At 40.6% G+C, this 23,181-nt stretch overlaps 1 protein-coding gene and 1 long non-coding RNA gene across 2 annotated transcripts in view; one reads left to right on the top strand and one right to left on the bottom strand.

Annotated features, from left to right (window-relative positions):
- The window catches only part of PDE6C (phosphodiesterase 6C), a 41,496-nt gene that overhangs the window by 13,602 nt on the left and 4,713 nt on the right, over positions 1-23,181 (bottom strand). Inside the window, exons 2-15 of the mRNA XM_059662874.1 lie at positions 19,689-19,841; positions 19,493-19,582; positions 18,524-18,664; positions 17,143-17,217; positions 16,119-16,183; positions 15,950-16,016; positions 14,334-14,381; positions 12,850-12,999; positions 12,143-12,286; positions 10,822-10,890; positions 5,651-5,797; positions 5,314-5,421; positions 4,363-4,472; positions 1,790-1,877 (exon numbers count right to left, since the gene is read on the bottom strand). Coding sequence (XP_059518857.1) covers positions 1,790-1,877; positions 4,363-4,472; positions 5,314-5,421; positions 5,651-5,797; positions 10,822-10,890; positions 12,143-12,286; positions 12,850-12,999; positions 14,334-14,381; positions 15,950-16,016; positions 16,119-16,183; positions 17,143-17,217; positions 18,524-18,664; positions 19,493-19,582; positions 19,689-19,841 — 1,455 coding nt within the window. The remainder of the gene's footprint in view (positions 1-1,789; positions 1,878-4,362; positions 4,473-5,313; positions 5,422-5,650; positions 5,798-10,821; positions 10,891-12,142; positions 12,287-12,849; positions 13,000-14,333; positions 14,382-15,949; positions 16,017-16,118; positions 16,184-17,142; positions 17,218-18,523; positions 18,665-19,492; positions 19,583-19,688; positions 19,842-23,181) is intronic.
- On the top strand, positions 4,366-21,567 carry LOC132215015 (uncharacterized). The gene is made up of 4 exons (XR_009448391.1): positions 4,366-4,442; positions 5,273-5,367; positions 18,483-18,574; positions 21,177-21,567. It is a non-coding gene; the product is annotated as an uncharacterized LOC132215015 (long non-coding RNA).

Here is a 23,181-nt window from a genome sequence, read left to right as displayed (position 1 = left end):
AAACTTATGAGATATGAGGAGCCTTCCAATGGTAAGCATTTAGATATTTGGCTGTAGTTTTTAAACATACTTTCCTTTAGTAAATACAATTAAATAACAAAATTAAAAATATATTTGACACAATCTGCCTTTGGTATCACATAATCACTAGGAATTAAAAAATTCTTACTCAAAAATATAAGATAGTCTCAACCAGTAAAACAAAGACTGATAACAAATTGGATAATTAACAATTTAGTCTTATCTCTCTGAATTACTTTCCAATTCTCCTTTGAATTCTCCCAGGATAGATATTATCATTTTTATGGCATAAATGCTACTGCAGGGAGAAGTTCTGGCCATGCATCAGAACTATTACAGTTCTTGGTGAAAGTGCAGGTTTCTGGGCCCCCACCCCTGAGAGCCGTCAGTAAGTATGAAAAGCAGCCCAGGATCTGTTTTTTTGTGTGTTTTGTTTTGTTAATCCTCACCCGAGGATATTTTTCCATTTTTTTTTTTTAGGGAGAGTGGAAGAGAGAGGGAAACATAGATGTGAGAGAAACACATCAATTGGTTTTTTCCTGCATGTGCCCTGACCAGGGCCCTGGCTGGGGAGGAGCTTGCAACCAAGGTACATGCCTTTGCCCGGAGTGAAACCCAGAACCCTTTGGTCCGCAGGCTGATGCTCTATCCACTGAGCCAAACCAGCTAGGGCCAGAATCTGTCCTTAACATCCTACCCACCCACCCCACCCTATGAAATCAATGATTCTGACGCAGCTGCTCTGGGTCCCCATGTCTGGGCGCTGTATCAGTCATAGGCTCTTAAAAATACTCAAGGCACTTCACTACACATACACTTTTCTACCTGGTCACTCTGCCTTATAAGTTTTTCCACTTGGCTTTTCATTACCTAAAAGACTGTAGTGTTATCTCGAAACTTGGGACATATTTCTGTGCTTTCCTTCCCCTGAGCCTGTAATAATGATTGTGATGGAAACTGAGAAAAGCTCCACCCTGGAGAGGGCTGGTGCATCCTAATGAGCATCTGCAGTTCTAGACACGTCCTCTGCCGAGACACAAGTGTTCCCCTCCGGCTAATCAATGGCTCCTTTTAATTGTTTGGTTTGGAACTTTCTCAACTGATTTTTAAAAAAGGAGATATAACTAGACTATATCCACAACTTTTCCACAAGCCTATGTACCCTTAAATAAAATTGATAAAGGGAAGATTGACTACCTCCCATGGAATGCTAGTAGTAGTGATATATGCAAATCAAAGTGAATTCAAGACCAAGTTCAAAGACACTTCCTGCATAAAGCTGTCCCTGGTGCAATCTGTCCTCCCCTGTGCCCTGCCCACTCCTGAGTGTGATATCTCCCTCTGGAACTCTCAGTGCCACTCTGATGGCAGTTGTCCGATTCTGCCTTATATCCCAGTTTCATGCCTCTCTCCACTACGAAAGCTTGACTTTCTGAAAGTACAGACCATGCCCTTGAATGAAAGGGAGTGCCCAGGAATGAAAAAGAAAGCCAGTGCCTGATTTACACATCCACTATAAGCCTTTTCTTCTTTTTTCAATAGACCCACAGAGATTCTGTGAGGTTTCATGGCTCTTTGGTCCTCCATCCCAGCTACTTCCAACTTGGTTGTTCAAAAACTGTTGCAATTTAGCCATTTCTGTCATTGACTTTTATGAGGTAAACACTGTCAGCCTCCACCCCTCAAGGCCACCTCTTTCCAAGCATTTTCTGTAGGTTAGTGTTTTGACCCAGAGCTTGTGAGCTGCCCTGGAGAGAGGCTCATGTACCTCATCCTGCAGGAGAGTCTTGCTGTACTCCAGATGGTGCCTCTCCAAAATAGAAGATCCATGAAGCTTTGCCAATGGAGACGTGGATCTAGAAGGAGAGGGATATGCCATGATTTTAGCTGTTTAAAGATTATGCATATGTCCATACAATATAGAATCTTTACTATCTGAGGATTTTTTTTCATTTCCTCTCTCTCTCTCTCCCCTAATGCCCGTGAAATGGTCAAAAGTTACATATTGAAAAAGATGTTTTAGATTTAGAAGATGAGAATATGCTCTTTAAAACAATTTCCTTTAAAAAAAAAAACACAACACCCTGACTTATTGAATGCATAAAATGATTGAACTGTTTAAACTCAGAAGTCTGGTCCTTCTTCTGAATCTAAAATCTTTGTCCCCAGAGTTTATGGTGGTTGAATATGAGTTATAGAGCATGTAGCAAACCTGATAAAGCCTGTAGCTCATTTATAGAGAAAGTGTTCATTAGGAATTGAGTATTCTTATAAATACAGCATTGAGAATATGGTCAATAATTTATACATGTGCGATACATATAAAGCTCTTGCTGGCGCCAATCGCACATGTGTGTTTTGATCTGTCATTGTTGATTGTGAATTTGGTTGACACCTCTATTATAGAGAAAGGGCGAATAGTGATATTAAAGTATTTCTTCTAATTAATTTCCTTTCAATGTGCACGAATCAGTGCACCAGGCCACTAGTGTTGTGATAAGTATGTATGGTTTCAGATAGGTACTAGACTTTTCAGGGTGACCACTTCCCAAGTAATATAAGTGTCTAATCACTTTGTTGTACACCTGAAGCTATTATAATAATGTACATCAACTGGAAATTTAAACTTTTTAAAATATTTTGATTGATGTTTTACAGAGAGGAAGGGAGAGTGATAGAGCGTTAGAAACATCAATGAGAGAGAAACATCGATCAGCTGCCTCCAGCACACTCCCCACTGGGGATGTGCCCGCCACCAAGGTACACGCCCTTGACCGGAATCGAACCTGGGACCCTTGAGTCCACAGGCTGATGCTCTATCCCAGTGATAGTGAACCTTTTGAGCTCGGCATGTCAGCATTTTGAAAAACCCTAACTTAACTCTGGTGCCGTGTCACATAGAGAAATTTTTGACATTTGCAACCATAGTAAAACAAAGTTATATTTTTGATATTTATTTTATATATTTAAATGCCATTTAACAAAGAAAAATCAACCAAAAAAATGAGTTAGCGTGTCAGAGGTGTCATAGGTTCGCCATCACTGCTCTGTCTGCTGAGCCAAACCAGTTAGGGCTTAAACATTTTTTAAGAAAGAGGAAGAAAAAGAATGTATAGGAACTAAAATGAAAATCATTATCACGTAACACTTCTTCTCCATGACAATGAGATAAATTTAAACTCAAATTTCCCATTTGCTAATACTTGGATCATGCTTTATGTAAGTGGGGACCTCAGTCTTCGGTACCCTGTCTTTCTTCATTTCTTCCTGTTGGAGGGAGGGAAAGTGACATCAAAAATAAAAAGATGAAAAAGAAAAGATGGAGAGAGACTGAAGTCACAGGTGTACCTTGATAATGTGGAAATGTTGTGATGGAATAAATAATTTTAAGAAAGGAAGACATCAGTAATATGAGCGGCAGCCTTCGTAGAGAAGTTTCATTTTGTTTCAGAAAGAACAGAACTTCAGGGAGAAGAGGGGTCATGAACAGGTTTGGTAACCAAATATCCTAGTTAGGGGTCAGAATTTTTTAAAATATCTTTTCATTGAATTTTTAGAGAGGGAGAGAGAGGAATAGAGAGATGGAAACATCAATGAGAGAGAAACATTGACCAGCTGTCTCCTGCATGCCCCCCACTGAGGACTGAGCCCCCAACCGGGGCATTTGACCTGACTGGTAATCGAACCGGTGACCCCTTGATTCATGGGTCGATGCTCAAACACTGGGCCACACTGGCTGGGCAGGGATCAGAATTTTAATTCACATTCAAATGCCTACTCTGTGTCAGCACTGGAGATTTTACAAAGATGAATAAAACTCAATTCCAGTGGGAAAGAGTGATTATCTTTAATTCCTTTGGGTTTAAAAACATCAGTCAAAAAAGGTTACAGAGGAACTAAATATTCACCCAGTCTCAAAGTAACACCTCAGATTATTTATTAATACAAAGGAGAAAATGTACCTTTGCATAAAGAGATCAGCTAGACATTATTCATAAGCAGATAATGGGACAAATTAATATCAGAGGTCTCTTGGTGCAAGGCACTGAGAAGTACACAATGTCTATGTAGAATTCCTACCCAAAACGTTTCCCCTGAATCTAGTAACCTGGAAACAATCAGACAAAGCCAAATAGAGGCATATTCTGCAAAACAACTGGCCTAGACTCTTCAGAAACATCAACATCCTGAAAGACACGCAAGGTTGAGGAATGACTCCAGATTAAAGGAGATTAAAGATATGACAACTAAACCTGGTATCAGGTGATTTTCATTTCTTCTCCCCTTAGACAACCTCAAACGTCACAAGTACCTGTCGACACTGCACATGTGTTCACTCACTTCATCTGATACAGATTATTGGTGCCTCTGTGGTCAATGTCATGGCAGAAAGCAGCAGCGAGCATGGCAAAAGCTTCGAGGTCTGTGTAGTATTTCTTTAGCCTTCCTGTCTAAAAGAATATATACATATATATATTTACTTGGATTAATACACCTCTATAGCATGTGCTGTGAGGCCTGCCTGCAATGAAGGAGATACGCTGTACTTTTAGAGCAAGTTGTTTTTATTTCTTACTGATTATTGTAGCTAATTCTGGGCAATTACAAAACCCAGAAGGATGGGAAGGGGATGGAGGGATGGGTGGAAAAAATAAAGGGATGAAGACGTACAAATTGCCAGATACAAACCAGTTACGGGGATGTAAGGTACAGCATAGGGAATGTAGTCAATATTGCAATTACTCTGTGAGGCACGTACATTTCTATATTCGTTTCAGGTGTAATGTGTGCACCTAAAACGAATATAATACTGTATGTTAACTGTAATTAAAACAAAATTTAAAAAACAACCACAACCAAAGGACTTGTATGCATGCATATTAGCATAACCAATGGACACAGACACTGGGGCAGTGGGGGCTTGCCCGGGGTAGGAATGGCTGGCGGGGGATGGGAGGGTGTCAAGCGGGGAAAAATAAGACATATGTAAAACTTTAGACAATAAATTTTAAAAAATAAAACAACCAGCCAGCAGGTAACTGAAATTTCCTTCGAGGAGGTACATGATTGTCCTCAATAAGTTTAAGGTTTCTCTTAAGAGTGACAATCCAGCCAAGTGCCCAGGCATCCCCATATTGTCTGGCATCATCTACAGGGGAATTTGGGGCTTATGGGATTGTGCCTATGAATTCCAGAATTACTGATCTAGACTGATGGACTGTCTCCGGTTCTCGCTCGCCATGCTCAACAGGGAAATGTGCAGGTTTATGATTGACAGCGCTCTGGACCTACCATCAGCAAAGTGAACATGGTCTGCCCCACATTGAATCCGTGCCGCCAGTTGTGGTAGGTGACGGAACGGTACCCTTTTCTCACGGTGTACATCCATCTGGTAAGAACCTGTCACCCACAGAAGATAACACCATTCAGACTTTGGAACAGAATGCGAAAGGTTGGAAGGTCTGTGACAATCTTATCGATTGGTCTTGTTTACAGAGGTTAAGCTGATATATTTACAAAGTTAATAATAATTTAAAATTCAAACTGAAGTTAATCTTTTAAACCACAGGAAACATTAGTGAAGCACAGCAACAGAATCGCCCAGTATTTTACATTAAAGACCATCTACCTCTACGGGTACTTTGAATTTCTCCACCACATTTATTTCAAAAAATAGTCGTAGTCCACACTTAATCAGCCCGTGCTCTGTAATGGGAAAGTCACTGAAGTGGAATTCACACAGGTCTACTGCCTTCGGGTCTGGCAAGTCCTCTTCCTGTTGAAATACAGACAAACTGTCAGATTGCATTCACACATCCAACATTGGGTGTGAAAGAAATTACAATAAAAAGTCACCAGCCACAATTTGCTGAGCCTTTACGTGCCTGGCGCTGGGTGATGCAGTTTGCATGTGCTATCCTCACAACAAACCTGCACAATTTCACCCAGTTTACAGATGGTGAAACTGAGACTCAGCTATATCAAGAAACTTTCTAAGGGGGGCGGAGGGGGGATTCACTTCCAATCATGTTCCAGTGGCTATTTTCTTTCTATGATGCAAAATGAAATGCTGGGTTGCAGCAGCTTCACCCATCTTCGATATTCAGCTTCTCTTTTTTCCTTTTCAAAAAATATTCAGGAAACAGTAAGTGATTGTTTAATTCAATTCTATCACATTTTCTTTACATGCTCAGTGACGCTTTCCCATCAGACTGTGAGCTGCACCAGAGTGGGATCGTGTCCCTTCTGTTTGTGTGGTGTCTCAGACCTGCAGTGCCTGTCCCATGAAGGGGTTTGGCAGATGTTTATTGAGTGAATGAATGAGGGCCCTGTAGTATATTGGTACACTTGCAGATATCTTATTCATACGACTATGAATGAAGCACAAGAGTATTGATTGGCTTGGGAAGTTTAAAAAAGGACCTTACCCTTAAAGAACTTAACTTATTGAAATGGTTATAGAATGCAGACCAGGGAAAGGTGAGAGCTTAGAAAACGCAGAGCTTAGCTTCAAGTGCCTGGGACTGTGGGAGAAATTGATTGCCCGAGGGCAGGAGGAGGGGGGAATTAAAGGAGGAGATATTCTGGAGGGGTATTCAGCTGATTTGGTAGGAGAGGAAGCACCAGGAGGCAGGAGTTAGAAAAGGCTATTAGGGTCTACCAGATAGATGCAGGGGAGCAATTCAGTTCAGTGGGCATCTACTGAGTTCACTGAGCTTACTACTGTGTTGAGGTCCCTTCTCTCAATAATGGTACACAGATATTTTAGGTAAAAATACGGTTTTTGGTCCTCTAGCCCCTGATCTGGGCTCGTCCCTCACACCCTTGCCCTTCTCTCCTCTCCCTGGGGCTCCCTCCTCACCAATGCCACTCTCAGACCATCACTTTAGGCAGAGACTTTTTCCTGCAAAGCAATGGCTTGGGCCAGGAGACTAATGTTCAGTTCTGGGTTTGGCTTAGCATGTCTCCCAAATGGATCAGGCCTCAATGTTCTCATTTGTAAAATAGGAAGGATACTAATAATCTTTTTGTCTTTGTTGTTTTAATTAAAAAGTAATTTTGATTAAAAAGCAATTCTATTTGCATGAGTCCAAGAAAATTTGAGGGGATTCAATTCACAACTCATAGTAATACTTTACAAAATTCCTTTCTCCATTTCTCATAGGGCCCTCTGATACCCTTTGTTACTCATTCTCATCACTTTCTTTCTCTCTCCAAATGCTCCCAGATTCCTTGCCCAAAGAGGCTCTTCTTTTTCATTTATTCATCTATTATTCATTCAATGAACATTTGTTGGTTTCTGTTTTCTAGGCATTATGGAGAAAGCAATGAATAAAAATGTTGTCATTGCCCCTGAAACATGTTCTCATGAGCAGAACATTAGCACAGCTTATAAAAATCAGAGTAAGAGAGCCCCAGCCAGATGAGTCTGGTTGGTTGGAGTGTCATCCCATACAACAAAAGGTTTCGGGTTCGATTCCCAGTCAGGGCACATATCTAGGTTGCGGGTTGGAACCCTGGTTGGGGCACATACAGAAGGCAACCGATCAATGTTTTTCACATCTCTCTCTCTCTTTCTCTCTCTCCCTCTCTGTCTCTCTCTTTCCTCTCTCCCTTCCTTTTCCTCTAAAAATCAATAAAAATATATCCTTAAGTGAGGATTTTAAAAAAATCAGAGCAAGAGAAGAGTTATGGGAGAGAGTTATGGGCAGCGGTAGGAGCGCCCTGTGCCACTTAGCCTCCTTGCTGGAGGTCGTTGCCCCCGTACAGTTCCCAGAGTGTTACGTAAAGATAAAATGTGAAATTGTTTTTTCATGCATTTCAGGGTCAGTGATACTTAAATGTAAATGTGTATTTTAGCAAGCAACAATGTAAGTTCTCAGAATTATGATTCCCAGGCGCAGTTAAAGAAGAACCAGTAAAATAACACTTCAATGCAGAAATCACAGGTTTTGAAGAACAACCATTTGTAAGTCTGTGATACAGAGAGGTTGATGAAAATAAAGGCTTTTGATTGGTCTGAGAAGTAGGAAGCCTGGCGCCCAAGGCTGATGTTCTGCTGTTTGCAGGAATCACACAGCTGAGGTGCGTCCTGCCAGACCTCCTGGGCTGCTCCTCCCCTCTGCTCACTGGGGCGCTGGCCACAGCAGCTCTCTTTGGTTTCCCTCAGATAGCAAGCTATCCTGTGTCTCCAGGCCCTGGTCTGTATGCCCTGCTTCCTCTTCTCATCTCCAACCATCGCCAAGCCCCCATCATCAATCGCTGCCTAGCCCACAACTGCTTTCTCTTCACACCTCAGGGCCATGGCTGTCATCTCCTATTCTACCACCTTCTGTGAGTAGAAGCAGGCCCTTGGCTTCTGAGGGCCCTTGGTACTTCCACTCTGTGAACTTGTCCACACAGGGCAGTGTCGGTGTCATTGCTTATATTTTGGTCTCCCTATTAAGCAGGAGGCTTCTTGAACCAGATAAGAACCAGACCATACTATCTTCTGCTCTCAGGACCTTACAGAGTTCTTTGTACTACAGTGCATCTCAATGATTACTGAATGAATGGGGAAAAAATTTAAATAAAAGATGAATGGGTGAGGTATTTCTCTGGGGCCTTCTCTCCAGATGGTGTATCTATGGGTTATCTGAAATGTTCTGGAAGCAAGACAAAGGTGGGAGGAGGACTTCCCTCACTTCCTTTGTCTGAGTCAGTGCACAGCTGCCTCAGTCCTTCCCAGCACAGTGACATGCACCTGCTGCTACATCTATAAAACAGACCTGGCCTTCCCTGAACCTAGAATTAAAGTGCACACCTGGAGAAAGAATCGTGGTGAGGACAGATACATGAATAATTATGTAGCTAAGAAATTATGCCAAGATAATTTTGAAGAATTCCTCTGAAATACTTGTTTGTTTCTTGAGTTCCTAAGTTTTACACAGCAATGATTTGGGCCAAACTTAGAGCAGATTTCCATTAAAATAGGGTGTGTGTTGGTAAAGCTACTGGTTCTTTATCCATTTTATTGCTTCTTCAACATAAGGTCCGCCCTCCTCTAAACAGACAACTAGAGAATTTCTAAAGTGTCATGATGTCCATCAGAATTTTATTTTACAAGAAGATGCATGTTGTTGAGGGCAAGCAAGGAGAAGGAAGGATTATCTTCTGGGCCAAGTGTGAGAAGAAAGTGTTTAGAAGTCAAACCAAGAAGAGTGGGATCCTCAGGTGACACAAAATTATGCAGGGTGGGAATGGAGCCCTCAAACAGAGGTCAAAGACCACTGGCTCTGTGGTGGCAGAGGACAGGAAGACACGCCTTATAAAAGATGGCAAGGGTGAAGGTGAGGTTGTCAGTATGTCTCAGTTTAGAAAGCAGAACACTTACCTCATGAATTCCAAAAGGACAGAGGAAAACAGGGTGAGGTAGTTAGTTAGGAAATAGATATGATACTATTTCAATTTCATTCAAATTTTTAACGTTCCAGGCCTAGGGGGCTTGACTTTCAGTTGGGATCCCAGAAGGGCCTCACTCTAGAAATAAGGCCTCTACCCTCATAGTAAGGGCAAAACTGAAATAAATCATCTATAACAAAATCTAAAATCAACTTTATTTACCTGTCAGAAGAAAATCTAGTGCTGCAGAAAGATAATGCCACCCAGAGGCCCTACAAGTTTTCATTCACAAAGTCCAGTTTTCAATGAAAAAGAACTATGAAGCATATTTTAAAATAATCAAATGACTGAAACCCAAGAGCAAAACCAGACAGTAGAATCAGAACTATAGGTGATTCAGGTATTGAGATGGAAATTTTAAAATAAATGTGGTCAATAAATTCAAGAGAATAGAGGGAAAGATACACAAAATATCTTTTTAACGAAGAGTTGGAATCTTTAAAAAAATTAAATGTACATTCTAGAACTGAAAAAGATTAATTCTGGAATTAAAAAATTATTGGATGAATCTAACTGTAAATTGTGGAAAATGAGTTTAGGTATGTTTAATAGGATGCAACAAAATACAGGATGAATTAATTGGAAAAGGAATTAATTTCAACCAGAAATAATAGAGATGGTCTAATGACAATGAAAAAAGAACTGAGCCCTGACTGGTTTGGCTCAGTGGATAGAGCGTTGGCCTGTGGACTGAAAGGTCCCGGGTTCCATTCCAGTCAAGGGCATGTACCTTGGTTGCGGGCACATCCCCAGTAGGAGGTGTGCAGGAGGCGGCTGATCGATGTTTCTCTCTCATCGATGTTTCTAACTCTCTATCCCTCTCCCTTCCTCTCTGTAAAAAAATCAATAAAATATAATATATATATATATATATATATATATATATATATATAAATTAAATTAATGTTTATCTATAAAAAAAAGAAAAAGAAAAAAGAACTGAGTTCCTCCAGGCTCCAAAAGAGAAGCTAGTGATGGCGATAATAATTGAGCCTGATATATTGTTCCTAGAAGGTTCATATGTTCTGTGATCCCATCATGTCTTCTGGGGTGGCCATGGTGAGATCCAAAACTATTAAAATAAATCAGACCAGGACATCTCTAGAATATGTGCCTCAAGTTCCTTATGCCATAGTCTAGTTTAGCTGTGATTCTAAATTATCTGTGTGGATCGGACTGTAGAGGAAAAAGGAAAGGAAATCAGGAAGCCAGAAGATGACTCTTTAGAAGAAATATCATTTCTTTTTAGCTTTGAAAGTTGTCAGGGAAGAAAAAACTCAACATTTATTTGAAAAATGAGAAAGCATGTCCTAATATATTTTATTAAAAAGGCATTAAGGATAGAAGTAAAACACTTACCAAAATTGTGACAAGTTGTTTTTCTTCACAGTCTTCAATTACATCTATACTTAACTTCTCTTTAAATTTCTAAAATGTAGAAGCAATTGAGATGTGAAATTCCTATAAAGGATATTTCTATTTGATTCCTCTGCTCTCAAAATCAGTTAAAATATATTTTAAATATGCTGTAATGAGTTTCATAACAAAGATACATTCTGGATACAAAAAAAAAATCTAATGCATCTGATTATGAAGAATTTTCTCCAAGAAATAATCTAATTGATTTCTCTATTCCCCCAAAAGGTAACATAAGCTGTCTGAGTGAGGAAAGAGAGACAGAGATTTTTTTTGTATGTAGGTAAGAAAGAAAAATAAGTGGCTTACATTTTTTGTTATTTTGTTTGTTTATTGCTTTTTTTAGTTTATAGCAATTTCCCTTTATTCTCCCCAGACCTTCTCATCTTCAACATCTCAAATTCTCAAGTCAAACTCTCTGAACTCTCAAATTATCCAGCAAAACCAACCAATCAAACAACAACAAAAAGACACACAACTAAAAACAACCCATCAAAACTATACCTATACACACACTCTAAAAGCTGGATAAATAGAAGGAACAGAGGAATAAAAATAGTGTGATATATTTCTTCATTTGGTGGTAATTAGAACACTCCTAGCAAATATCTACTTTCTCTCCGACCATCCATGATGTTGACCTTGGTCATGTTTGGCCAGTGAGAATTTAAGTGAATGTTATGAGTAAAGACTTGAAATGTGCTTGCACAGTGGGCTTGCTCTGTTGCTCTGTGTCATGTTCATGAGAAGAACACCTATTATGGAGCACCTGATCAAGAAAAATGAGGGTAATACATAGAACAAACCAAATGCACAGCTTGAAGCCAAGCCCAACTAAGACCAATTGAAGCCTGGTCAACCCACAAATGCTGAGTGAGAATTAGATGTTTATTGTTGGAAAGCACTGAGATGTTATGGTTGTTATGCTGCATTACATGGCAATAGCTGACTGGTATATTTCTCTTCCTGGAAATATTTTTTCCCCCTGCTAACACACTTGAATCCAGGTATCACTACCTGAGCTCCTACAGGCCCAGACACTATTTTTAACAAAGTGCTATTCCAACCAAGCAGCCTGAAAGTCCAGTCAGGGTCCACGTACACTGGGCCACCAGGTCCCCCCTTAGTTCCTCCTTCTTTACCTCCCCTCCTTAGCTCAGGACTAAACCTATTCTCATTAGTCAGACCTCTGGGTAATTAGGTGAATTCCAGAAGCCCTGGTTAGATACCACCTAATATCCTCAGGACCAAATTCCCCACTTACCAAAATAGACTCGATTTCATCAGGAGTGGCTTTGGTCTGGTTCATGAGCATTTCCTGAGCTATCTCCTTCCTGTTTTCTAGCTTATTCATTTTCTCATATGTATCAGTATTTAAAAGAGACCATCCAAGAAATTGTGTGAGAGTCTGAAATATATAAAATATGATTCAATTCTCTAAAATGAAAGGAAAATTGATTTGAATGCAGCAAACCACATGCTTCCCTATCAATCTCCCTTTTAATCTAAGAACAAAACATATTAACAATGCCCCAGACAATAAAGTTGACTAAGCCCTGATTTCCAAAGTGCACTGTGCATCCTGAATACTTTACTAGAGGAGAGAAATTACAAAAATCCAGTAGAATAAGAATGACCTGAAAATCAGAGAGAGGGCTGGGGGTGAGAGCAAGAATAAGAGGGAATAGAAGTCGGGGTGGGGAGAAAGGATACAGAAACCTTCTTTCCCAGTTTCCTAGTATTGTAAAGAATTTTGATTAAGCCAAAGATCATTCTTTAGTAAAAAAAAATGTTGCAGTTTACAGAAGTCAGGAAAGAGAAATGACACAATGAATGACATATTGGCTACAACCTTGTGTGACTCATGTTTAATTGCCCTTCAAAAATATCATTCCAAAATAACAAATAATTATGCATCCTCTATTATTTCATGAATTTCATTTACCTCAATTATTTTATAATTGCACTTGCCTCAGTAATGTGTTCATCATATTCATCAAAAGGTTTTCCATCTTTCCTGTTGTAAAATGTAGCTACTCCCACAATGTCTTCTTTCTTGTTGACAATAGGCAGGGACAAGACATTTTTAATGACCCAGCCAGTGTCATCTACAGGTCCTTTCTAAAAACAATAAAGGCACTCAGGTTGTTTTTTTAAATTTTAAATTTTGAAATAATTATAGATTTACAGAATGTAGCAAAAGAAATGTACAGAGAGGTCCCAGGTACCATTGACCCAGTAGTTTTCTCAATGGACCATCTTGTAAACCAGGAAATAGACCTAATCTGTGAAGCTTATTCAAATTTCACCATATTTATGTGTATTTGTGTGTGCACATGTGTGTATGGTTTTATGCAAATTCATCACATGAGTAGATTTGTGTAACCTGCGCTAGAATAGAGATACAAAACTAACCCAGCACCATAATAGCTACCACCCCAACACTCCCCACTGGGGTTATTTTTAATTTAAAGAAAAATAATCTTTGGGTGTTAGATGCACAATTCCTATGTTGTGTCAGAACATGTCTAGGATTATATGGCCATAAAAGTATCCTGGTACATTCAATTAAGTGTACTAGAACCAAGTGTCTGTCCTCCTATCTTTGTCTCCCCAGCCCTAGGGATGAGAAGCACTTATCTCTGTGTTCCCTGTTTCACTTTGTCTGCCCTCCAACACCTGTTTAGTTAATTCTTTATATTAAATTATTTCTGTTGAAATACTTAGTGTGGTTTCTGTTTTCCTGACTGATCAATCAAGGTAATCTGTTGTACTGTGATGTAGTTCTATCTGGTAAACATCTGTCAAGCCCCTATGATGTATCAGAACCTAGTTGCCGGATACAAAAATGAATACATCACAGGCCCTAACCTCAAGATGACCACAATCTAGTGGGGGATGCAGACATAGATATTTAGGAATGTTTTTCAAAGTGGGCCCCAGGGCCATATGCGTGTATTTGTTTATTTTTTTTTTTAGCTTGTTTCATAACCTCTGGATATGCATCTTGAGTAAATTATTGGGTACTTCTGATGCCCTCCGAAGTCTGAGAATCATGGAACCATGATGTGGCACCTACACAGTAGGCAGCGAAGCAAAGGTAGTCAAGCACTCAACATCACATTATTCATTCTTCGGCCTCGTGCTAGATTAGTTGGTCATCCTTTGAGGCCCCAGGTAAGCCTCGCCTCGCATAAAGCCTTCTCTAACTTTTTTCACTCATATGGAAATTTTCTTTTTCAGAATTCCAAAAGCAGTTATAGTCTGGACCATTAATTTAGCATTTAAAGATATTTTCCAAATGCTTCGGAATTGTTGGTGTGTTTTTTTGTCTCTGAGTCTAGAGCCGACTCTGGAGAGGAGAGAAATGGTGTGGGGGTGGGGCGGGGGGGAGGCAGTGCTGCTCCCCTCTTCCTCAGCACTGAGAGGTGCGGCCTGGAAGAGGGCAAGGTTACCTGAAATGTGAAGTATTCATCTGCGGGGGCATTCAGCATATTACATATCTGTAAAGCAAGAGGAGACAGAAGTCCTGAAACATCATGTGCTGAAGCCATTAAACCCACAATGCAGAATAAGAAAGAACACACCAGGTGTGAGTATTTCTTCCATAGGTCTTGATAGCTCACAAGCAAATTATTGGCACTGGACCTTGGCTAGGACAAATTTGCTAACAACACATTGAAGTTAGCTTCTCTTCTGCTAATTAAGTCACTGGATGACATTTACTAGTAGCACTATCTCTGCACCTTCCTACTCTCCCAGCCTCTAAGGATTCTTCCAAATTCAAAGCAACTAGATGAATGAACACTGCAAAAAATACAAGGACAACACTAAAGAAAAAACAAATATGCAAATAAATGCTGCACATATATTTCAGGAACTTGGATCTGAAGGGGGAGGAAAGAAAAATGCCAACATAAAGAAATGTTGAAAGCATCGAACATTCTTGCAGGGAGGAATTTTGATGTCAAAAAAAAGATACAGATGGTGGAGAAGCCCAACTCGGGAGAAAGAAGTCAGCTGTGAAGCAGGGAGAGTGTTTCTGAGGCCAAGTGGGAAAGCTATGGTGGCACCGTCCTCTGGCCTTGAGACCTCTGGGACCTACCAGAGATCTTTTGCTTGTTGTCTTCCTGCACCTGACCTCTCACAGCCAGAACTAGCCTACTGTCCACCGGGCCCACCCAACAGACCAGGGCAACAATCTTCACTTCCTTTACCAACTCACTACATCTTGCATTGCAATCAGTGGCAAAATTCTCTCTTTATGTATTTTTCTCTTTTGTCAGTAATCTTCCATGCTTCTAAAGTCTTGACCAAGGGAACTGACCTTGAGATAAAATTAAACCCAGCAGGAATTATGGTCATGGGCTTCCAAAGGACTCTGAAATTTGTGTGGCTACAGTTTAAAAAGCTGGGGTCCACTACGTGTATTACATAGGTGATGCTCTTATTTACAGTATTACATGGTATTTACTTCATGGAGACAGCAAGGAAAACATGTTTTTCTAGTCTTTGTATCAGAATATAATGTGTTTTATTCTAAACAACATGATTCTATTATAGGAACACTGTAAAATCTGTACCTGTCAGTTTTCCTATTTAACTGGAAAGCTAAGAGCAAATGTGCAGCCTAATTTTATTAATGTGGAGGGCGTTGTGCAACAAATCATCGTTATCTTTAGTTCTGGCTCTAATTTACATCCTGCCCTTGATTTTTTTTTTCCTTTTGCATTTTCACCTATTTTTATTTTGTGTTATATTGCTTTATTTGGCTGTTGAAACTTAAATCCTTTTTGTGACAAGGTAAATATGAATAAACATATATGGAAATAAAAAAATAAAGGCTGGGGAATGGATCAATTTTTCTCCTGCTGACAAAATATTTTCTTGTAGAATTTGGGAGTCTCTAGTTAACCTACATTCAACTGCCAAGGTTGCTCTCACCGATGTCCTGTGCCAAAGGAAGTGGTCCCACACCTTTCCCTGATATATTCTGGCTTTCACATTTGTTTGCAACTCTTAGCTAATAAGAGTTACATTCAATATTATTTAATTTTGTTCAATAACTTACAAATCCATTTTCAGCAACATATGTTGGTAATCCACTAACAAGAGTCCAGTGGTCTGCGGGAGGTGTCCTTGAGGAAGATTAGAAGAAAGAAAATCACTGCTACACTGAGAAGTGCACTGTGTACAAAAATAAATGGCAACTCCTACAGCTGCTTTATAATAATACTCACGGAATCACTTTGATCTCTTCCTTCCCATGCAAAATGTAGTCAATGATTTTATAAAAGATGATTTCCTAAGAGGAAAGAGAGAGATTATGAGAAAAATCTTATTTCCGAATAAGCGCTTTTCACTGATGAACTTATATGAATAGTCCCTTATTTCCCAACCATATTTCTTGGCGTAATATAAATTAGAAAACTGCTGGTGTCCTGATGACAAGCTTGTAATAAAACTAGAAACATCATTGGCCATTTATCTACATGAGCAATCCTATTTAATTAAATTTACAAAGTTGAATTCACCTGAACAATTTTTAGAGGAAATTTGTTTTTCCTTTAATCCCTTTCTATTGTCCAGAAAGATCTGACTGATAATTTCATTAGAACAAATCCTGTCATTTCTCAACCTCAGTCAATGTTTTCCCTTCCCAGCTGGGCAGTGAGCACTCACTCCCTCCGGCCCTGGCTCATCTGGACAACTGCCTTGGAAACAGGATTTGGTGGCTATGTTGAGAACTAGCTCACTAGTTCTTTGGACAGAGAAGAACCTGAGGCCTGGACACGTTGTGTCCCATCACCTTGCCTTTCCTGTGTGTTGGGGATATAGTGGCAAACCACAATTCCTGCCCTTTGAAGCTTGCAGTTGAAGGTGGGGAATAAATCTAACCCAACCCTTCCCTAGAGATTCAATGTCAGAAGAAGGACCTGGGAACAGTGTGTTTCAAAAGCTGTGCAAGTAGCTCTGACGTGTCCCTCCCTGTTGAGAACCATTGGTCCCAAGCCTTGGATTTACAGAAAAGGAGAAGTTAAACAATGAGTTAAGGCCCTGCCACCCCACTGGCTTGGGGCAGAGCTGGGACTGGAACCTCAAACCCTTGTGTAGTACTCTTTCTACTACTCCAAGGTCCCGCAGAAAGTTACAGGACTAGAACCCAGGCCTTCTGGGGCTCATGCTCCTTCCTCAATACGTGGCTGCCTCTGGTTTTAGCACCTTGCACCATGTATGGATATCACCAAGGCAATTGGCACTTACTCTGCCATCTGGTGTCTTTGGACCTTTATAAGGCTCGACATCTCCAAGCTTGACTGGCCATTCATCATAGAATTCCTGGAGACAGTTATATTTAAACGTTATTAAACTGTTCCATGACCTACCATATCTTATATGAATTTCATGTTTGCGTATTTTATGTTAATTTATAATTCTGGAATTTTAGCACTGAAAAACGTCTGTAATTCTCAGCAATACTGCTTATAGGAACATGTGTGAACAAGTCACTTAACCTTTTTCATCAACAAATGGGGACAATAATAGAATTCATACTACAGAGTCATTGTGAGGATTAAGTGAGTAATACATACAAAGCACCTACTCTGATACCTAGTTAAAAGTACTCAATAAAGAGCAACTCTTTTATAGAATATTAAATCTAGCAGTTTCTCACAAAGCTAAATATAGTCTTATCATGTGATCCAGCAATAACCCTCCTTGGTATTTACCCAAAGGAATGGAAAATGTATGTCTACAAAAAGATCTGTGTTTTATTTATAATAGCCAACATTTGGAAGCAACCAAGATGTCCTTCAGTAGGTGAATGAATAAGCTGTGGTGCATCCAGACAATGGAATATTATTCAGCATTAAAAAAAAAAAAAAGGAGCTATCGAGCCCTGAAAAGACATGGAGGAAACTTATGTTTATTACTAAGGAAAATAACCCAATCTGGAAAAGCTACATACTGTATAATTCCAACTACATGGCATTAAGGGAAAGGCAAAACTATAGAGGCAGTAAAAAAAATAAAATAAAAAAATCAGAGGTTGCCAGAGACTCGGGGTAGGGAGAGGGAGAGATAAATAGGAGGAACACAGGATTTTTAGGTACACGTTCTGTATGATACTGTAATGGCAGATATATGACATTATGCATTTGTCCAAACCCATAGACTGTACAACACAAAGAGTGAATCTGAATGTAAACTGTGGACTTTAGTTAATAATAACTTATCAAAATTGATTCATCAACGGTAACAAACGCACCACATGAATGCAAGATGTTACATTAGGAGAGACAGATAATATGGGAACTAGCTGAACTTTCTGCTCTTTTTTTCTATAAACCTAAAATTTCTCCAAAAAAAGAAAGTCTTTTAATTAATATTTAGTTTTTATAAAAGACTCATTGAAGACACAGACAACTAGAAAATAGAAAGGCCAAGATTCAAGCCCAGATCTTTTTTGCTCCAAAATGCTCACTTTTTACCTCTGTATCTTACTTTCTTGGTTCTGGTTCTTGTGAGCTATCATGACTGATTATTCACATAGCGTATCCATTTTTAAATGAACCACATTTCGTGTGATATGTGTTTTACAGGTGATTTTAAGCAAGACAAAAATGTGTGGAGCAGAGAGGACCTTCTCCTTGGTCATGTCCAGCAGTCCAATGGAGTACCGTTCACAGTTCAGGTATGTTCGAACTGTGTAGAGCACTTTGTGAAACTGTCGCTCAACGTCTGTGAGCTCTTCAAATACTTTATTGGCTGACCACATAAGGATCTGAAAGTAGATATTAAAAATAAAACAGTTAGGACAACATACACTATGAGAATATAGAGCTTTAGCCATGAGCTACATCAAATAAAATGAGTCCATATCACTAGACAATGCAATTCCATTTTTGAACAGGTCCACATCTGACAAAATACTGATTCTCTGTGTGGGAGAATGAGTAGCCCTTTGCAAGGCTGTGGGCTCATGAAACAGGATGAGCTATGATTGGTCCCTATATCCAAGTGTTTTGGCTTCGAAGGGCAGGTCATCTAAAATTGGATGCAGAGACAGTCCCCAGGCAGAGTGCAGTATTGGTGGCCCACTGGCTCCTGTTGACCCTCATCAGTATCCTTCAGTCCGAGGGCCGACACTCTATCCTCTGAGCCAAACCAGCTAGGGCCCAATGTTGTTCTTTATATTGCTGGCTCAAGGAGGAAACAGACTTCAGAGGAATGATTTGCTCCTGAAATTAATAGCTTTATGTACCAGGCACTACGAAGAGCTTTATGTAAACTAATTTACCTAATGGCCATTTAAGAATCACAGTAACCATGTGGGGTAGGTACTGTAATTATCATTGCCATCTCATAGATGAAGAAATCATGGCTGCCTTGGATGAAGCCTGAAAAAAGGAACCCAGTGCACATACAGATGAATGGCAGGCAGGTGGGAATGGAAAGCCAGGGCAGACCTTGAGAAGACATCTGGGGCTGAAGTTTGGGGATCTGCTCCATGTGGGCTAAACCACCACAGGGGAGAGGAGGGGTCTGGGCTTGTTGCCTCCAGGCCCCTTTGTCAGAATAAGTCAGCATGATAGTGTCACCTCCCCTTTACCTGGCTTCTTCGAGATTCAACACTGTACAAGTAGTGGGTATGATGAAGCTTTAGGATGATGGAAACAAAGGTGAGGTATTTGGAAAAGACCTACAGACAGCAGAGAAAAAAGCAGATTAGGTGTGACATCTTTCTCTTGGAGCTATAACAAATACATTTCCTAAGCCTCCAACTGGATGCCCAGGGTTAGCATTACCTCTTCATCCTGCTTGGAGAATTCAGATGCATTTACTTTGTTAACTGCCATAACCACAGCCAGAACCTCCTTGCCCATCACGATCGGGGTTGCCAGCAGGTTCCGAGTGACATACCCAGTTTGTTTGTCCATGAAGTCAGAAAAATGGCTGTTCTGAAAAAAACGCACACACATTTGCCAAGCAGCACAGAACCATGGAGTGTGGATCTAGAAATGGCAGCAGGTCCTTCCGTCTATTCCAAATTCTGTCGACAGATAACCGGGGCCCCAGCGCAGTGGTCCTGAGCAAACACCCCCCATCCTGTGATCGCATTGAATGAAATTGCCCATGTCAGAGGGAGCGTTTTCCAGCTGAGCTGTGGCCTATCCAGGTTAGGCTGAGGTTGGGCCAGGAGAAAAGAGGTGATGCCACGGCCAAGTGGGTAGAAGATGCTAAGAGGAAGGGAGGGAAAGACTAACGGTTACAGTGAACAGAAAGCGTGTGGCGGGAAGAAAAGCACAGCTGGGGTTACAGGTGTGTTCACAGAGCTCACAAAAGTAAAATGTGCAGTTGAAACCAGAGAACCAGTACATCATCACCTAAAGAAAACTTAGTATTCCCCCAAACTTCTAATCTTGCCTGCCAGGAAATCAGTGTTAACTGCTTGGTATGTCTCCTTCTATGCCTTGCTCTACGCTTTGACAAAGACTTTTCTGGTTGTTTTTTTTTTTGTGTGTGTGTGTGTGTTTTTAATCCTCACCCAAGGAGTAAGGATATTTTCCCCATTGATTTTTAGTGAGAGTGGAATGGGGAGAGAGAGAGAGAGAAACATTGATGTGAGAGAGAGACATTGATTGGTTGCCTCCCACACATGCCCCGACTGGGGGCAGGGATGGAATCTGCAACCCAGGAACTTGCCCTTGACCTTGAATTGAACCTGTGACCCTCTGGTGTGCAGGCCAACACTCTAACCAAGGAGCCAGTGCTCTTCTCTCTCTCTCTCTCTCTCTCTCTCTCTCTCTCTCTCTCTCTCTCTCTCTCTCTCTCTGTGTGTGTTTTAAATAAAAAATTCCTTACTCATTTCATACAATACTTTCATCACATAACAATGTAATGGACGTCCCTCCAAACCAGCGCATACAGATGCAAATTTACCTCCTAAATTCTTGCACATTACTCCACAGTGTGGAAGCTCCATGATCCACTCAACCAGCCTCTACTGATTCATTCTGTTTGTAGTTTTCTCCACTGCAAACAATGCTGCACTGATCATTCTTGCTTTTATGTTTACGTGATGGGTTTCCCAAAGTGGAAATCCCTTTTGGGTCACCAGGTGTATGCAGTTTTTATTTACACAGATTACTTTTACAAAAGGTTGGAATTCTTACTTTCACTGATGGTCATGTGTGAGAGGACCACCCTCTTATTAGCACCAGATCCTTACCAGTTGCTATTGTTCTACCAGGCTAATGTCTTTCATTCATATACTTTTTTTTCTCTCTCTTTAGCAGAGAGGAAGTAGATCTTCCCAGATACAAGCCTCATGTGGTAGATGCAAGAGATGATTCTAATACACTCACCATGGAAAGAGCAGAGAGGTGAGTTTGGAAAGGTGCGTAAACAAAAGGGCTTGAGAAGAAGGTGAAGGATGGTGGTTGTCTTATTGGCTGTAAGTCAGAGGAATATGACTCTGCATGGGAATAGACTCAGCCTTCCCTGGTCCTGACTAGCTTCTCTTTGGACCTGAGGCTTCTTCAATTAGAACTGAACTTACAGCCTAGCTCTGAGAATCCTTGGCCAAAATTAACGTGGTGTTCTCTCACAAGTTGTATTATTTTCATTTCCTAATGTTGATGGTGCTTCTAAGAGCAGCACAAACCTTGGAGGCTGGACTCTGATCAGTTTCTCAAAGTAAAAAGGTGAGAGTCCACTGGTGTATAACTTCTGGACTGGAATTTCCACCAGGGAACATGGGCTGCTTGGTCAACAGTGCTCATGCTCAGTTCAGAGCAGGAGTCCCCGCCTGTGCCTCAGAATCCCCTGCAGGTAAACGCAGATTTGCAGACCACACAGCAAACCCATCAACTCTAATCTCCTAAAGTGGGTTCTGTCTTCCCCAGCAATCTGTACTTTTAGTGGGTGAATCACTCCTGTGGAGAATCTCTAGAAATGGGATCCTTCACAAAGAAAGTGTGAGGTGTCTGACACATAGTGGGCATTCAAAATATACCAGGAAGAGAAACCTGAAACTTTTTGGGTCTCCCTGGATGAAAAATAGCTATCTTTTACAATTACCATTTTGCTTTTAGTTCTAGTTTTTCTAACTAGTTCTAATCAGTAAAGAAATTCAATGCTCTTCACTGATGGAAGACCACGCCTCCTTCTGAGGGCCAACACCGCCCCATGCCAGCAAGAGCCACATTTCTTTCCTAACTACTTTATCTGGTACTTCTCTGCTCCAGTAGCATCTTCACTCTCAGGCTCTTTCTCTTATTGCACTGCTTGCCCAGGCCAGCTTATGTTCCGATTTCCTCCTAACTGTTACCCATTACAGAGCATGATCACCTTCACTTACACAGCAATCCGGGACACGAGAGGGATAATCAAAATGCCAGAAACATGCACCACGGAGTCCGGTCAGCATCTCCTGGTGGACACTCCACTCTGCAACTTCAATGCTTGATGCTAGTTCGCTCTAGATTCTACACACAAGGAAATGCTCTCAAGTTCAATTGGCTGTTTTGAGAAAATGGCTTATACGTTTGAAAATAGAATGCTTGCTTATTATTGTATCTGAAAGTCCTGGATGAAATCACCCATCCAAACACAGGAAAGGAGAAATGGGGCTTTCTCCTTTTTAATTTTCACCAGCTCAAACCATCCTTATTGACGTTTGTTTGAGTAATTTCTGTATTTCTCCAAATCACAAACTCCCCTTGATGGTCCTTCTTCAAAGCAGCCACTAAAAGCATTGGAGAGAACATTGTGTAGAACAGTAGCCCACCTGGATCATAGCATTATCAAATTCTGATTAAATACCATTATCCCTCTAGATTAGGAGTCAGAAAGAGAAAAGAAGGAAGAGAGAGGAGGGAGGAAAGGAGGCTATAGCGCCGTGTTAATCATTGAAAACGTAGGGCTTCTCCATGGCTTTCTTTTAACCATAGTCAGAACAAGAATCACCTATCCATAGAATTAATCAGCAGCTTTCCCAGTAGAAAAATAAATTATTAACTTGAAAGAATATCTCTCAGTTTCCTGTTATTCAAAGTTTTCCTGCCTTTAACCTATTTTAAAAACAGGCAATAACCCTTGACCCAGTTTTGTCCACCCACACGCAGCCCCCAAACCCCTTTGGCATAAATGTGATCCTGTCAAAGCGATCATTTATCCACCTACCAGAACCAGGCACTTACATGCATAGCTCACGGACACAGCCAATAGTACGGTGAAGGCCTGGGGTGGAGTGGGAACCAGGTGGGTGGGGGGCATTGGGGGAAAATGGGGAACTTC

The sequence above is a fragment of the Myotis daubentonii genome, chromosome 13, assembly GCF_963259705.1.
Source record: "Myotis daubentonii chromosome 13, mMyoDau2.1, whole genome shotgun sequence".
Taxonomy (NCBI): Eukaryota; Metazoa; Chordata; class Mammalia; order Chiroptera; family Vespertilionidae; genus Myotis; species Myotis daubentonii.
The sequence above is the reverse complement of the archived record's forward strand: the minus strand, read 5'-3'. Positions and strand labels throughout refer to the sequence as shown.